General features: G+C 49.4%; 1 protein-coding gene across 1 annotated transcript in view; it reads left to right on the forward strand.

The window, feature by feature from the left end:
* Positions 1-4973: 4973 nt before the first annotated feature.
* LOC139251816 (aminopeptidase Ey-like) overlaps positions 4974-16067 on the forward strand; it is a gene marked incomplete at its 3' end in the record, with an annotated part of 66721 nt that continues 55627 nt past the window's right edge. The window contains exon 1 of the mRNA XM_070873308.1: positions 4974-5512. Coding sequence (XP_070729409.1) covers positions 4974-5512 — 539 coding nt within the window. The remainder of the gene's footprint in view (positions 5513-16067) is intronic.

A 16067-nucleotide genomic window follows, 5' to 3' on the forward strand; every position in this document is an offset into this window, starting at 1 on the left:
CCCGGCACATTTCCCCCCTTCCAGTATTTACCCAATTCCCCCGTTTGAAAGTCCCGATTAAATGTGCTCCCACCGCCCTTTCAGGCAGCGCGTTCCCGATCACAACAACTCACTGCGTAAAAAAAACATTCTCCTCATCGCCCCCTCAGAAGGTTGTTGGTTCGAGTCCCACTCCACGGAATTGGGCACATAAATCCAGGCCGACACTCCCAGTGCCAGTACTGAGGGAGCGCGCACTGTCGGAGGGGCAGTATCGAGGGAGTGCCGCACTGTCGGAGGAGCAGTATTGAGGGAACGTCGCACTGTCGGAGGGGCAGTACTGAGGGAGCGCTGCACTGTCGGAGCGGCAGTACTGAGGGAGCGCCGCACTGTCGGAGGGGCAGTATTGAGGGAGTGCCGCACTGTCAGAGGGGCAGTATTGAGGGAGCGCCGCACTGTCGGAGGAGCAGTATTGAGGGAGTGCCGCACTGTCGGAGGGGCAGTATTGAGGGAGCGCCGCACTGTCGGAGGGGCAGTATTGAGGGAGCATCGTACTGTCGGAGGGGCGGTACTGAGGGAGTGCCGCACTGTCGGAGGGCAGTACTGAGGGAGCGCCGCACTGTCGGAGGGGCAGTACTGAGGGAGCGCCGCACTGTCGGAGGGGCAGTACTGAGGGAGCGCCGCACTGTCGGAGGGGCAGTACTGAGGGAGCGCCGCACTGTCGGAGGTGCCGTCTTTCAGATAAGACATTAAACCCAGGTCCCATCTGCTCTCTCGGGTGGATGTAAAAGATCCCATGGTCACTATTGGAAGAAGAGCAGGGGGAGTTCTCCCCGGAGTGCTGGGCCCAATATTTATTCCTCAATCAACATCACTAAAACAGATGATCTGGGTCATTATCACATCGGTGTGTGTGGGAGCTTGCTGTGCGCAGATTGGCTGCTGCGTTTCCCACATTATAACAGCGACTATACTCCAAAAGTACAACATTGGCTGTAAAACGCTTTGAGATGTCCGAATGGTTATGAAAGGCGCTATATAAATGCAAGTCTTTCTTTCTGGCTCTTTTGCCGATTTCTTATCTTCAATCTGCGTCCTTTTTGGTTACCGACCCACCTGCCACAGGAAACAGTTTCTCCCGATCTCCCTTCAAAATCACGAGGGGTCTGGACAGAGTAGAGAGAGAGAAACTGTTCCCATTGGTGGAAGGGTCGAGAACCAGCGGACACAGATTGAAGGTGATTGGCAGAAGAACCAAAGGCAACATGAGAAAAAAAAACTTTTTACGCAGCGAGTGGTCAGGATCTGGAATGCGCTGCCTGAGAGGGTGGGGGAGACAGACTCAATCATGGCTTTCAAAAGGGAGTTGGTTAAGTACCTGAAGGAAAAGAATTTGCCAGGACACGGGGAAAGAACATAAGAAATAGGAGCAGGAGTCGGCCATACGGCCCCTCGAGCCTGCTCCGCCATTCAATATCATGGCTGATCTGATCATGGACTCAGCTCCACTTCCCCGCCCGCTCCCCATAACCCTTGACTCCCTTATCGCTCAAAAGTCTGTCTATCTCCTCCTGAAATATATTCACTGACCCAGCCTCCACAGCTCTCTGGGGCAGTGAATTCCACAGATTTACAACCCTCAGAGAGAAGAAATTCATCCTCACCTCAGTTTTAAATGGGCGGGCCCTTATTTTGAAACTAAGCCCCCCTAGTTCTAGATTTCCCCACAAGGGGAAACATCCTCTCTGCACCTATCCTGTCCAGTCCCCTCAGAACCTTATACGTTTCAATAAGATCACCTCTCATTCTGCTAAGTTCCAATGAGTACAGGCCCAACCTACTCAACCTTTCCTCATCTCAGGAATCAATCGAGTGAACATTCTCTGAACTGCCTCCAATGAGTATAGGCTCCAATGAAAGGGCGGGGGAAGTGGGACTAGCTGAGGTGCTCTTGCAAGAGAGCCAGCACGGGGCTCAAGGGGCCGAATGGCCTCCTTCTGTGCTGTAGCATTTGCCCCTCCAAAACTCGGCTGCCCCGTGTCCTAATCCGAGTCCCGCTCACCCATCACCCCCTGTGCTCACTGACCCATGTCCTAATTTGCACCGAGTCCCGCTCACCCATCACCCCCTGTGCTCACTGCCCCGTGTCCTAACTCACACCAAGTCCCACTCACCCATCACCCCCTGTGCTCACTGCCCCCGTGTCCTAACTCGCACCAAGTCCCACTCACCCATCACCCCATGTGCTCACTGACCCATGTCCTAATTCGCACCGAGTCCCGCTCACCCATCACCCCCTGTGCTCACTGCCCCGTGTCCTAACTCACACCAAGTCCCACTCACCCATCACCCCCTGTGCTCACTGCCCCGTGTCCTAACTCACACCAAGTCCCGCTCACCCATCACCCACTGTGCTCACTGTCCCGTGTCCTAACTCACACCGAGTCCCGCTCACCCATCACCCCCTGTGCTCGCTGCCCCGTGTCCTAACTCGCAACGAGTCCCGCTCACCCATTACCCCCTGTGCTCGCTGCCTCGTGTCCTAACTCGCACCGAGTCCCGCTCACCCATCACCCTCTGTGCTCGCTGCCCCGTATCCTAACTCGCACCGAGTCCCGCTCATCCATCACCCTCTGTGCTCTCTGCCTCGTGTCCTAACTCGCACTGAGTCCCACTCACCCATCACCTTCTGTGCTCACTGACCCACATTGGCTCCCAGTTAAGCAACCCCTCGATTTCAAAATTCTCATCCTTGTTTACAAATTCCTCCATGGCCTCGCCCCTCCCCATCTCTGTAATCGCCTCCAATCCTACACCCCTCCCTATCTCTGTAATCTCCTCCAGCCCCTACACCTTCCATATCTCTGTAACCTCCTCCAGCCCTTACACCCCTCCCTAACTCTGTAACCTCCTCCAGCCCCTACACCCCTCCCTATCTCTGTAATCTCCTCCAGCCACTACACTCCTCCCTATCTCTGAAACCTCCTCCAGCCCCAACACCCCTCCCTATCTCTGTAACCTACTCCATCCCTACACCCCTCCCTATCACTGTAACCTCCTCCAGCCATTATACTCCTCCCTATCTCTGTAACCTCCTCCAGCCCCTACACCCCTCCCTATCTCTATAACCTCCTCCAGCCCCTACACCCCTCCCTATCTCTATAACCTCCTCCAGCCCCTACACCCCCCCCCTATCTCTATAACCTCCTCCAGCCCCTACACCCCTCCCTATCTCTGTAACCTTCTCCAGCCCCACAACCCCCTGAGATGTCTGCGCTCCTCCAATTCTGCCCTCTTGAGCATCCCTGATTATAATTGCTCCACCATCGGAGGCCGTGCCTTCAGCTGCCTGGGTCCCAAGCTCTGGAACTCCCTCCCTAAACCTCTCCTCTTCTCTCCCTCTCTCTCCTTCTTCAAGACGCTCCTTAAAACCTCCCTCTTTTGGGTCACCTGTCCCAATATCTCCTTATGCAGCCCGGTGTCAAATTTATCTGTTAATTCTTCTGTGAAGCTCCTTGGGCCGTTTTACTACGTTAACGGCGCTTGTAAGGGGATAAAAAACAGTCACTAGAGTGGAGACAGACCGAGGGTCACGAATGGAGATACTGAAGGTAGTGAATTGATCCAACATGTAAAATGGTCCAAATGGTCCAAAGGGGATGGAGTATAAAAGCAGGGAAGACTTGCTACAGTTATACAGAATATTGGTGAGGCCACACCTGGAGTACTGCGTGCAGTTTTGGTTTCCATATTTACGAAAGGATACACTTGCTTTGGAGGCAGTTCAGAGAAGGTTCACTCGGTGGATTCTGGAGATGAGAGGGTTGACTTATGAGGAAAGGTTGAGTAGGTTTGGCCTCTACTCATTGGAATTCAGAAGAATGAGAGGTGATCTTATCTAAACGTGTAAGATTATGAGGGGGCTTGACAAGGTGGATGCAGAGAGGATGTTTCCACTGATGGGGGAGACTAGAACTAGGGGGCATAATCTTAGAATAAGGGGCCACCCATTTAAAACTGAGATGAGGAGGAATTTCTTCTCTCAGAGGGTTGTAAATCTGTGGAATTCGCTGCCTCAGAGAGCTGTAGAAGCTGGGACATTGAATAAATTTAATACAGAAATAGACAGTTTCTTAAACGATAAGGGGATAAGGGGGCGGGCAGGGAAGTGGAGCTGAGTCCATGATCGGATCAGCCACGATCTTATTGAATGGCGGAGCAGGCTCGAGGGGCCGAATGGCTGACTCCTGCTCCTATTTCTTATGTTCTTATTAAGAGGGCTTATTAGTATTAGGAGATTCTGAGGAATCAGGAGTTCTTCTGTCTTATGGTATGGATTGTAATATTGACCGATTGTGTAAAACTCGCTTATGTATGTAAAGCACGCTCATACACTCGCTTACATTGGGTTAAGAGGGAAGCAGCAATGGCTGATGGTTAATGAACCACCCATTGGATTAACCTTAGTACAGACTCATGGAAGCGCACATATTCAGTACAGAACAAGGACAGTAAAGTGTTTGGGAACACAGATGAAAGCAGCAGGGGAACCGGATGGTATTGACGGGTAGTTTTGACTTGAGTTCTTGGGAGAGGGGTAAGGAGGCACCACCCTGGGGATACAAAGTTAATCAACACGTCATGAGGAACTGAGGCAAAGTTCCAGTCTGAGCAGTAGGCCAATCGGTGGTTTTGTAGGAGGGTCGCACACCTCGAAAAACTGTATAATTGTCATTGTAAAACCTCTGATCGGGGAAGTGGTCATTAGAACCTACCCGAGCATGTTCGAATAAAAACCGGTTAACCAATTCCTTCGTCGCTATACAATACGGGCGGGCGGGTGTCAATTCTTTACATCAGGGAGTCCACCTTGAGGAAGAGAAGTCTTCTTTCTAGCCCCAATGGTGCTATATAAATGCAAGTTGTTGTTGTAACCATTCTATGATTCTGTTATTATTAATATCTCATTCGATTCTTCAACAGTGACCGTAGAAATGAGTTGGATTCGGAAGGCTTGGTTTGTCTTGAGTCTGGCTGTTGCTGTTCGGGCCGTGACCGCAGATGGGACCACGGAGAGGGACCAGGAGGAGGCCGCCTCCTGCACGCCCCCGGACAGCGCGCGGGCGGAGGGGCACAAGCCGTGGCGGAACCCCCGCCTGCCCGCCACCCTGCGGCCCATCAACTACGAGGTGCAGCTGTGGCCGTGGCTCTTCGCGGAGGGCGGCTCGGGCCTTTTCCTCTTCCACGGGCGCTCGCAGGTCACCTTCCACTGCCTCAACCGCACCAACGTCCTGGTGCTCCACACCAAGGGGCTCAACTTCACCAAGCCGGCCCGGGTGAGCCGGGCCGACAACTCCAGCGTCGCCGTCCGCCGCTCCTGGGAGGAGCGGGACAACGAGTACCTGGTGCTGATCCTCCGGAGCCACCTGCAGAAGGGCAAGGTCTACACCCTGCACACCGCCTTCTGTGGCCAGCTCGCCGATGACCTGGCAGGCTTCTACCGCTGCCAGTACGAGGAGGACGGGAAGAACAAGTAAGCGCGGGGAATGCCCCGTCGAATCCTTCCTCGCACGATGCGGGCCTTGTAAAAATGGGCGCGGTTATTTGCACTAACAAAATGGCCGATTGGCTCCGCGTTATCACTTGACCTGATTGCTTTAAGGAAGGATACACTTGCATTGGTGAGACCACACCCTGGAGTACTGCGTACAGTTTATGGTCTCCAACCGGTATTCTCTTCTGAGTACCAGTGAGTGGGGAGGGGGGGGGGTTGCTAGTGATGTTGGGGCGGGTTTAAACTAGCTTGGCAGGGGGATGGGAACCTGAAAACAGATTCAGCAGGGAGAGGAGTAAAGCTGGAATTAGAAAGCAAAAATAAAGAAAGCGAGTTTGAAGGAGAGAGGAAACAAGCAGGAAAAAAGGGTGAAAAAAAACAAATTTAAAGGCACTTTTTCTAAATGCACGTAGCATTTGCAACAAAATAGAGGAGTTGACAGCACAAATTGAGACAAATGGGTATGATCTGATAGCCATTGCAGAGACGTGGTTGCAAGGTGACCAGGATTGGGAATTAAATATTCAGGGGTATTTGACAATCCAGAAGGACAGACAGAAAGGAAAAGGAGGTGGGGTAGCTCTATTGCTAAAGGATGGAATCACTGCAATAGTGAGAAACGATATTGGCTCAAATGATCAGGATGTTGAAACAATTTGGTGGAGATAAGGAATAATAAGGGGAAAAAGTCACTGGTGGGCGTAGTCTATAGGTCCCCTAACAGTAGCAACTCTGTTGGTCGGAACATAAACCAGGAAATAGTTGGGGCTTGTAAAAAGGGAACAGCAATAATCATGGGTGATTTTAACCTCTATATTGATTGGACCAATCAAATTGGTCAGGGTAGCCTTGAGGAAGAGTTCATAGAGTGCATAAGGGACGGGTTCCTTGAGCAGTACGTAACAGAACCAACCAGGGGGCAGGCTATCTGAGACAGGATTAATAAACAATCTCCTAGTAAAGGATCCCCTTGGAATGAGTGATCTTATCATGGTTGAATTTCAAATTCAGATGGAGGGTGAGAAAGTTGGATCACTAACCAGCGTACTGAGCTTAAATAAAGGAGACTATGAGGGCTGAGTTGGCTAAAGTGGACTGGGGAAATAGATTAAAGTGTCGGACGGTTGATGAACAGTGGTGTATATTTAAGGAGATATTTCACAACTCTCAAGAAAAATATTTTCCAGTGAGGAGGAAATGGAGTAAGAGAAAAGATAGCCATCCGTGGCTAACTAAAGAAATAAAGGACAGTATCCAATTAAAAACAAGGCATACAAAGTGGCCAAAACTAGTGGGAGAACAGAAGATTGGGAAGCTTTTAAAAGCCAGCAAAGGATGACCAAAAAAATAATTAAGAAAGGGAAGATAGACAATGTAAGTAAACTAGCACAAAATATAAAAACAGATAGCAAGAGTTTCTATAGGTATATAAAAATGAAAAGAGTGGCTAAAGTAAATGTTGGTCCCTTAGAGGATGAGACCAGGGAATTAGTAATGGGGAACATGGAGGTGGCAGAAACTCTGAACAAATATTTTGTATCGATCTTTACGGTAGAGGACACTAACAATATTCCAACAATGGATAGTCAAGGGGCTATAGGTGGGGAGGAACTTAACACAATCACAATCACTAAGGAGGTGGTACTCAGTAAGATAATGGGACTAAAGGTGGATAAATCTCCTGGACCTGATGGCTTGCATCCTAGGGTCTTAAGAGAAGTAGCGGCAGGGATAGTGGATGCATTGGTTGTAATTTACCAAAATTCTCTGGATTCTGGGGAGGTCCCAGCAGATTGGAAAACTGCAAATGTAACGCCCCTATTTAAAAAAGGAGGCAGACAAAAAGCAGGAAACTATAGACCAGTTAGCCTAACATCTGTGGTTCGGAAGATGTTGGAGTCCACTATTAAAGAAGCAGTAGCAGGACATTTGGAGAAGCAAAATTCGGTCAGGCAGAGTCAGCATGGATTTATGAAGAGGAAGTCATGCTTGACAAATTGGCTGGAATTCTTTGAGGATGCAATGAACAGGGTGGATAAAGGGGAACCAGTGGATGTGGTGTATTTGGACTTCCAGAAGGCATTTGACAAGGTTACTGCACAAGATAAAAGTTCACGGGGTTGGGGGTAATAAAAGTTCACGGGGTTGGAGGATTGGCTAACGAACAGAAAACAGAGAGTCGGGATAAATGGTTCATTCTCGGGTTGGAAATCAGTAACCAGTGGGGTGCCGCAGGGATCAGTGCTGGGACCCCAACTATTTACAATCTATATTAACGACTTGGAGGAAGGAACCGAGTGTAACGTAGCCAAGTTTGCTGACGATCAAAGATAGGAGTAAAAGCAATGTGTGAGGAGGGAACAAAATATCTGCAAAAGGACATGGACAGGCTAAGTGAGTGGGCAAAAATTTGGCAGATGGAGTATAATGTTGAAAAACATAGAAAATAGGTGCAGGAGTAGGCCATTCAGCCCTTCGGGCCTGCACCACCATTCAATATGATCATGGCTGATCATTCACCTCAGTACCCCATTCCTGATTTCTCTCCATACCCCCTTGATCCCTTTAGCCATAAGGGCCACATCTAACTCCCTTTTCAATATATGCAACGGACTGGTCTCAACAACTTTCTGTGGTAGAGAATTCCACAGGTTCACAATTCTCTGAGTGAAGAAGTTTCTCCTCATCTCGGTCCTAAATGGCTTACCCCTTATCCTTAGACTGTGACCCCTGGTTCTGGACTTCCCCAACATCAGGAACATTCTTCCTGCATCTAACCTGTCCAGTCCCGTCAGAATTTTATATGTTTCTATGAGATCCCCTCTCCTTCTTCTAAATTCCAGTGAATATAAGCCTAGTCAATCCAGTCTCTCCTCATATGTCAGTCCTGCCATCCCTGGAATCAGTCTGGTGAACCTTCGCTGCACTCCCTCAACAGCAAGAACGTCCTTCCTCAGATTAGGAGACCAAAACTGAACACAATACTCCAGGTGAGGACTCACCAAGGCCCTGTACAACTGCAGTAAGACCTCCCTGCTCTTATACTCAAATCCTCTCGCTATGAAGGCCAACATGCCATTTGCCTTCTTCATCAGCTGCTGTACCTGCATGCCAACTTTCAATGACTAATGTACCATGACACCCAGGTCTCGTTGCACCTCCCCTTTTCCTAATCTGTCATCATTTAGAGGGCATGCACTTTAGCAGAAAAAAATCAAAGAGCAGGTTATTAATTAAATGGAGAAAGATTGCAAAGTGCTGCAGTACAGCGGGACCTGGGGGTACTTGTGCATGAAACACAAAAGGTTAGTATGCAGGTACAGCAAGTTCTCAGGAAGGCCAATGGAATCTTGGCCTTTATTGCAAAGGGGTTGGAGTAGAAAAGCAGGGAAGTCTTGCTACAGTTATACAGGGTATTGGTGAGGCCACACCTGGAATACTGCGTGCAGTTTTGGTTTCCATATTTACGAAAGGATATACTTGCTTTGGAGGCAGTTCAGAGAAGGTTCACTAGGTTGATTCCGGAGATGAGGAGGTTGACTTATGAGGAAAGGTTGAGTAGGTTGGGCCTCTATTCATTGGAATTCAGAAGAATGAGAGGTGATCTTATTGAAATGTATAAGATTATGAGGGGGCTTGACAAGGTGGATGCAGAGAGGATGTTTCCACTGATGGGGGAGACTAGAACTAGGGGGCATGGTCTTAGAATAAGGGGCCGCCCATTTAAAACTGAGATGAGGAGGAATTTCTTCTCTCAGAGGGTTGTGGATCTGTGGAATTCGCTGCCTCAGAGAGCTGTGGAAGCTGGGACATTGAATAAATTTAACATAGCTAGGTGATTTGAGTATAGGAGCAGGGAGGTCTTACTGCAATTGTACAGGGCCTTGGTGAGGCCTCACCTGGAATATTGTGTTCAGTTTTGGTCTCCTAATCTGAGGAAGGACGTTCTTGCTATTGAGGGAGTGCAGCGAAGGTTCAGCAGACTGATTCCAGGGATGGCTGGACTGTCATATGAGGAGAGACTGGATCAATTGGGCCTTTATACACTGGAGTTTAGAAGGGTGAGAGGGGATCTCATAGAAACGTATAAGATTCTGACGGGACGGGACAGGTTAGCTGCGGGAAGAATGTTCCCGATGTTGGGGAAGTCCAGAACCAGGGGACACAGTCTTAGGATAAGGGGTTGGCCATTTAGGACTGAGATGAGGAGAAACTTCTTCACTCAGAGTTATTAACCTGTGGAATTCCCTGCCGCAGAGAGTTGTTGATGCCAGTTCATTGGATGTATTCAAGAGGGAGTTAGATATGACCCTTACGGCTAAAGGGATCAAGGGGTTATGGAGAGAAAGCAGGAAAGGGGTACTGAGGTGAATAATCAGCCATGATCTTATTGAATGGTGGTGCAGGTTCGAAGGGCCAAATGGCCTACTCCTGCACCTATTTTCTATGTTTCTATGTTAAGACAGAAATAGACAGTTTCTTAAATGATAAGGGAATAAAGGGTTATGGGGAGCGGGCAGGGAAGTGGAGCTGAGTCCATGATCGGGTCAGCCATGATCATATTGAATGGCGGAGCAGGCTTGAGGGGCAGTATGGCCTACTCCTGGTCCTATTTCTTATGTTCTTATATATACTTGCATTGGGAGACCACAGCTCGGGTACTGCATGCAGTTTTGGTCTCCTTATTTAAGAAAGGATATACTTGCATTGGAGGCAGTTCAGAGAAGGTTCACCAGGTTGCTTCCGGAGATGAGGGGGTTGACTTACATAGAAACATAGAAAATAGGAGCAGGAGTCGGCCATTCGGCCCTTCGAGTCTGCAACGCCATTCAATATGATCATGGCTGATCCTCTATCTCAACACCATATTCCCGCTTTCTCCCCATACCCCTTGATGACTTTTGTGTCTAGAAATCTATCTATCTCACTCTTAAATATATTCAGTGACTTGGCCTCCACAGCCTTCTGTGGTAGAGAATTCCACAGGTTCACCACCCTCTGAGTGAAAACATTTCTCCTCATCTCGGTCCTAAATTTCCTACCCTGTATCCTGAGACTGTGACCCCTTGTTCTAGACTTCCCAGCCCCGGGGGAAACATCCTCCCCGCATCCAGTCTGTCCAACCCCGTCAGAATTTTATACGTTTCAATGAGATCCCCTCTCATTCTTCTAAACCCCAGTGAATACTGGCCCAGTCGACCCAATCTCTCCTCATACGACAGTCCTGCCATCCCAGGAATTAGTCTGGTGAACCTTCACTGCACCTTATGAGGAAAGGTTGAGTAGGTTGGGCCTATACACATTGGAGTTCAGAAGAATTAGAGGTGATCTTATTGAAACTTATAAGATAATGAGGGGGCTCAACAAGGTGGATGCAGAGAGGATGTTTCCACTGACAGGGGAAACGAAAACAAGGGGACATAGTCTCAGTATAAGGGTCCGCCCATTTAAAACTGAGATGAGGAGAAATTTATTCTCTGAGGGTTGTAAATCTGTGGAATTCTCTGCCCCAGAGAGCTGTGGAGGCTGGGTCACTGAATATATTTAAGATGGAGATAGACAGATTTTTGAGCGATAAGAGAGTAAAGGGTTATGGGGTGTGGGCGGGGAAGTGAACCTGAGTCCATGATCAGATCAGCCAAGATCGTATTAAATGCCGGAGCAGCCTCAAGGGGTCGAATGGCTGACTCCGGCTCCTATTTCTTATGTCCCCTTGGAGGATAAGCCACACTCTGAAGTTTCGCTGGAATGTGTAACTGGAACCGCCCAGTCCCAGGTTCTGACTGACTTTGCAAAGTGCAATTCGATCCATTCTGACTTCAGAAGCCACAAAGGATAAATCTCGAACAACCCAGCAAAAGCCTCCCAAGCTCCAGCCAAAGTCCTTTACCCCAGCACAAGTGCATGGCCTCAACCTCCTCCCCCCACACCCCACCCCGCCCCCCCTCACGCCATAGATGGGGCATTGTGTGCGGATTGTTAACAGGTTTATTGAATATGAAGTGAATAGTGACAGTGTCGTGACTTCTGGATTTCATCTACTTCAACGCACGCACTGAGGTTTCCGAGGAATCAGGTGCGGGTATAAAAGGTGGTTGGAAGAATGTGATCTGTCTTCCCTGAGCTCCCTTCCTCCCCTTCGATCCTCTCTCTCTCTCCTCCTCTGTCCCCATGTCCTTCTCCAACCCCACTGTGTCTCTCTCCGCACCACCGTGTCTCTCTCTCTCCCCCCGTGTCTCTCTCTCCCCCCGTGTCTCTCTCTCCCCCATGTCTCTCTCTCCCCCCCCGTCCCATGTCTTGCTCTCCACCCCCCATGTCTCTCTTTCTCCCCACCTCCCCGTGTCTCTCTCTCCCCTCTGTGTCTCTCTTCTCCCCCATGCCTCTCTCTCCCCCCCTCGTGTCTCTCTCTCTCCCCCCCCCCTGTGTTTTTCTCTCTCCCCCCATGTCTCTCTCTACCCGTCTCTCTCTCTTCTCTCTCTCCCCCCATGTCTCTCTTCCCCCCGCCATTTCTCTCTCTCTCCCCACCCATGTCTCTCTCTCTCCTCCCCCGCCCCTCGTGTCTCTCTACCCCCCGGCGTGTCTCTCTCTCCCCATGTCTCTCTCTCCCCCCCATGTCTCTCTCTCTCCCCATGTCTCTCTACCCCCCGTGTCTCTCTCTCCCCATGTCTCTCTCTCCCCATGCCTCTCTCTCCCCACCCCGTGTCTCTCTCTCTCCCCCCCCCGCCCCGTGTCTTGCTCTCTCCCCCCCATGTCTCTCTTTCTCCCCACCTCCCCGTGTCTCTCTCCCCTCCGTGGCTCTCTCTCTCCCCCCATGTCTCTCTCTCTCCCGCCGTGTCTCTCTCTACCAATGTCTCTCTCTCCCCATGTCTCTCTCTCCCCATGTCTCTCTCTCTCCCCCCAGCCCCGTGTCTTGCTCTCTCCCCCCCATGTCTCTCTTTCTCCCCACCTCCCCGTGTCTCTCTCCCCTCCGTGTCTCTCTCTCCCCTCCGTGTCTCTCTCTCTCCCCCGTGTCTCTCTCTCTCCCCCCATGTCTCTCTCTCTCCCCCCGTGTCTCTCTCTCCCCATGTCTCTCTCTCCCCATGCCTCTCTCCCCCCCCCCCTTGTCTCTCTCTCTCCCCCCCGCCCCGTGTCTTGCTCTCTCCCCCCCATGTCTCTCTTTCTCCCCACCTCCCCGTGTCTCTCTCCCCTCCGTGTCTCTCTCTCCCCCCATGTCTCTCTTTCTCCCCACCTCCCCGTGTCTCTCTCCCCTCCGTGTCTCTCTCTCTCCCCCATGTCTCTCTCTCCCCCCGCCGTGTCTCTCTCTCTCCCCACTGTGTTTTTCTCTCCCCCCATGTCTCTCTCTCTCTCTCTTCTTTCTCTCTCTCCTCCCATGTCTCTCTCTTCCCTCCACCACTTCTCTCTCTCTCCCCACCCATGTCTCTCTCTCTCCTTCCCCGCCCCCTGTGTCTCTCTACCAACCGGCGTGTCTCTCTCTCTCCACCCATGTCTCTCTCTCTCCCCCATGCCTCTCTCTCTCTCCCCCCATGTCTCGCTCTATCCCCCCATGTTTCTCTCTCTCCCCTCATGTCTCTCTCTCTCTCCCCCTCCCCCCATGTCTCTCTCTCTCTCTCCCCCCGACACCCCCACCTCCCGAATGATTCTCTCTCTCTCCCGCCACGCCTCTCTCTCTCCCCCTGCTGGGAGTGTATTATGGATCCCCAAACAGTGGGAGGGAGATCGAGGAGCAAATATGTAGGCAAATTGCTGTGAAGTCTAAAAGCCATCGGGTGATAATAGTAGAGGATTTTAACTATCCAAATATTGATTGGGACAAATTTAGTGTGAAGGGTATAGAGGATGCGGAATTCTTGAAATGCATTCAAGAGAACATTTTACTCAGTCTGTAGCAAACCCAACACAAGAGGAGGCGGTTTGGATTTAGTTTTGGGCAATGAAGCTGGGCAGGTTGAAGAAGTATTAGTGGGGGAGCATTTGGGTGCCAGTGAACATAATTCAGTCAGATTCAAGTTGGTTATGGATAAGGACAAGAATAGGCCTGGAATAAAAGTTCCAAATTGGGGAAATGCTAATTTTGTTGAGTTAAGGAGTGATTTGGCCACAGTGGACTGGAAACAGCTACTTGTGGATAAATCTGTGTCGGAACAGTGGGAGGCATTCAAGGAGGAGATCCGGAAGGCTCAGGCCAAACATGTGCCCTTAAAGAAAAAGGCTGGGAAAGATAATTCTAGAGCCCCCTGGATGTCTAGGGACTTACAGGGGAGGAATAAGAAAAAAAGGGACGCTTATGTCACATATCAACGGCTAAATACTTTATAATCTTTAGAGGAATATAGAAAGATAAGAGGTAAAATTAAAAAGGATATTCGGAATGCTAAGAGAAAGCACAAGACATTCTTGGCCAGTAAAATTAAGGAAAACCCTAAGATGTTCTATAAATATATTAAGAGTAAGAGGGTAATCTTTGTGTGAAGGCGGAAGATGTTGGTAGGGTTCTTAAAGAATATTTTGCATCTGTTTTCACAAAGGAATGAGGTAATGCAGATACTGCTATTGAGGAGGAGTGTGATATTCTGGATGAAATAAATATAGTGAGAGAAGAAGTGTTAAGGGGTTTAGCAGCTTTGAAAGTAGATAAGTCCCCAGGCCCGGATGAAATATATCCCAGGCTGTTGAGCGAAGTAAAAGAGGAAATAGCAGAGGCCTTGACCATCATTTTCCAGTCCTCTTTGGATCTGGGCATGGTGCCGGAGGATTGGAGGACTGCTAATGTAGTACCCCTGTTTAAGAAGGGAGAAAGGAATAGGCCGAGTAATTACAGGCCGATCAGCCTAACCTCAGTGGTGGGAAAATTATTGGAAAAAATCCTGAAATACAGGATAAATCTGCATTTGGATAGGCAAGGATTAATTAGGGACAGTCAGCACGGATTTGTTAAGGGAAGATCATGTTTGATTAACCTGATTGAATTTTTTGAGGAGGTAACCAAGAGGATCAATGAGGGTAGTGCGTCCAATGTAGTATATATGGACTTTAGCAAGGCTTTTGATAAGGTCCCGCATGGTAGACTGGTCATGAAGGTTAAAGCCCATGAGATCCAGGGCAAAGTGTCAAGTTGGATCCAAAATGGGCTTGGAGGTAGGAAGCAAAGGGTAATTATTGATGGATGTTTTTATGACTGGAAGAATGTTTCCAGTGGGTTCCGCAGGACTCAGTATTGGGATGCTTGCTTTTTGTGGTATATAATCAACGATTAGAGTTGAATATAGGGAGTATGATTAAGAAGATTGCAGACGACACTAAAATTGGCTGTGTGGTTGATAATGAAGAGGAAAGTCATGGGCTGCAGGAGGATATCAATCTGCTGGTCAGCTGGGCAGAGCAGTGGCAAATGGAATTTAATTCAGAGAAGTGTGAGGTGATGCACTTTGGGAGGGCTAATAAGGAAAGGGTATACACATTAAGCGGTAGGCCACTTAATAGTGTAGATGAACAAAGGGACCTTGGAGTGTTTGTCCACAGATCCCTGAAAGTAGCAGGCCAGGTGGATAAGGTGGTTAAGAAAGCATACGGAATGCTTGCCTTTATTGGCCAAGGCATAGAATATAAGAGCAGGGAGATTATGCTTAAATTGTATAATACTTTGGTTAGACCACAGCTGGAGTACCGCGTGCAGTTCTGGTCGCCGTGTGCAGGAAGAATGTTCCCGATGTTGAAGAAGTCCAGAACCAGGGGTCACAGTCTAAGGATAAGGGGGTAAGCCATTTAGGACCGAGATGAGAAGAAACTTCTTCACTCAGAGAGTTGTGAACCTGTGGAATTCTCTGCCACAGAAAGTTGTTGAGGCTAGTTCATTGGATATATTCAAAAGGGAGTTAGTTGTGGCCTTTATGGCTAAAGGGATCAAGGGGGTATGGAGAGAAAGCAGGAATGGGGTACTGAAGTTGCATGATCAGCCATGATCTTATTGAATGGTGGTGCAGGCTCGAAGGGCCGAATGGCCTACTCCTGCACCTATTTTCTGTGTTTCTGTTTGCTGGTGCCCCTCCCTACTCCCCATTTACTGGTGCCCTCCTCAAAATTAAACTGACCTTACAGCAATGGTCAGTTTAGACAATAAACCTAATTAAAAAGACACGCTTTAATTCATTGATAACAAGGTTCTGCAGAAGGAAACGTCTGAGACAACTAAATCACCACGTCCGCAATCAGCAACTCGCCGGAAAGACGAAGATCTTGCCCCGCAATTTGCAGTCAGCAGCGAAGCGCAGGCCTTCGCCAGCCGCCCAGAAGTAAGCTTCCCACAAAGATCTCCGGGTTTCTGTAGTGTTTCGAAGCACGAGTTGCTGGCACTGAATCACACAAAGTTCCCACCGGGCCCGAGAGGACGGATGCAGGGAGGATGTACTTGCCATAGAGGGAGTGCAACGAAGGTTCACCAGACTGATTCCTGGGATGGGGGGATTGTCCTATTGAGCAGACTAGACCTATATTCTCCAGAGTTTAGAAGAATGAGAGGTGATCTCATTGAGACATA

This window comes from Pristiophorus japonicus, unplaced genomic scaffold, assembly GCF_044704955.1.
Source record: "Pristiophorus japonicus isolate sPriJap1 unplaced genomic scaffold, sPriJap1.hap1 HAP1_SCAFFOLD_445, whole genome shotgun sequence".
NCBI classification, from domain to species: domain Eukaryota; kingdom Metazoa; phylum Chordata; class Chondrichthyes; family Pristiophoridae; genus Pristiophorus; species Pristiophorus japonicus.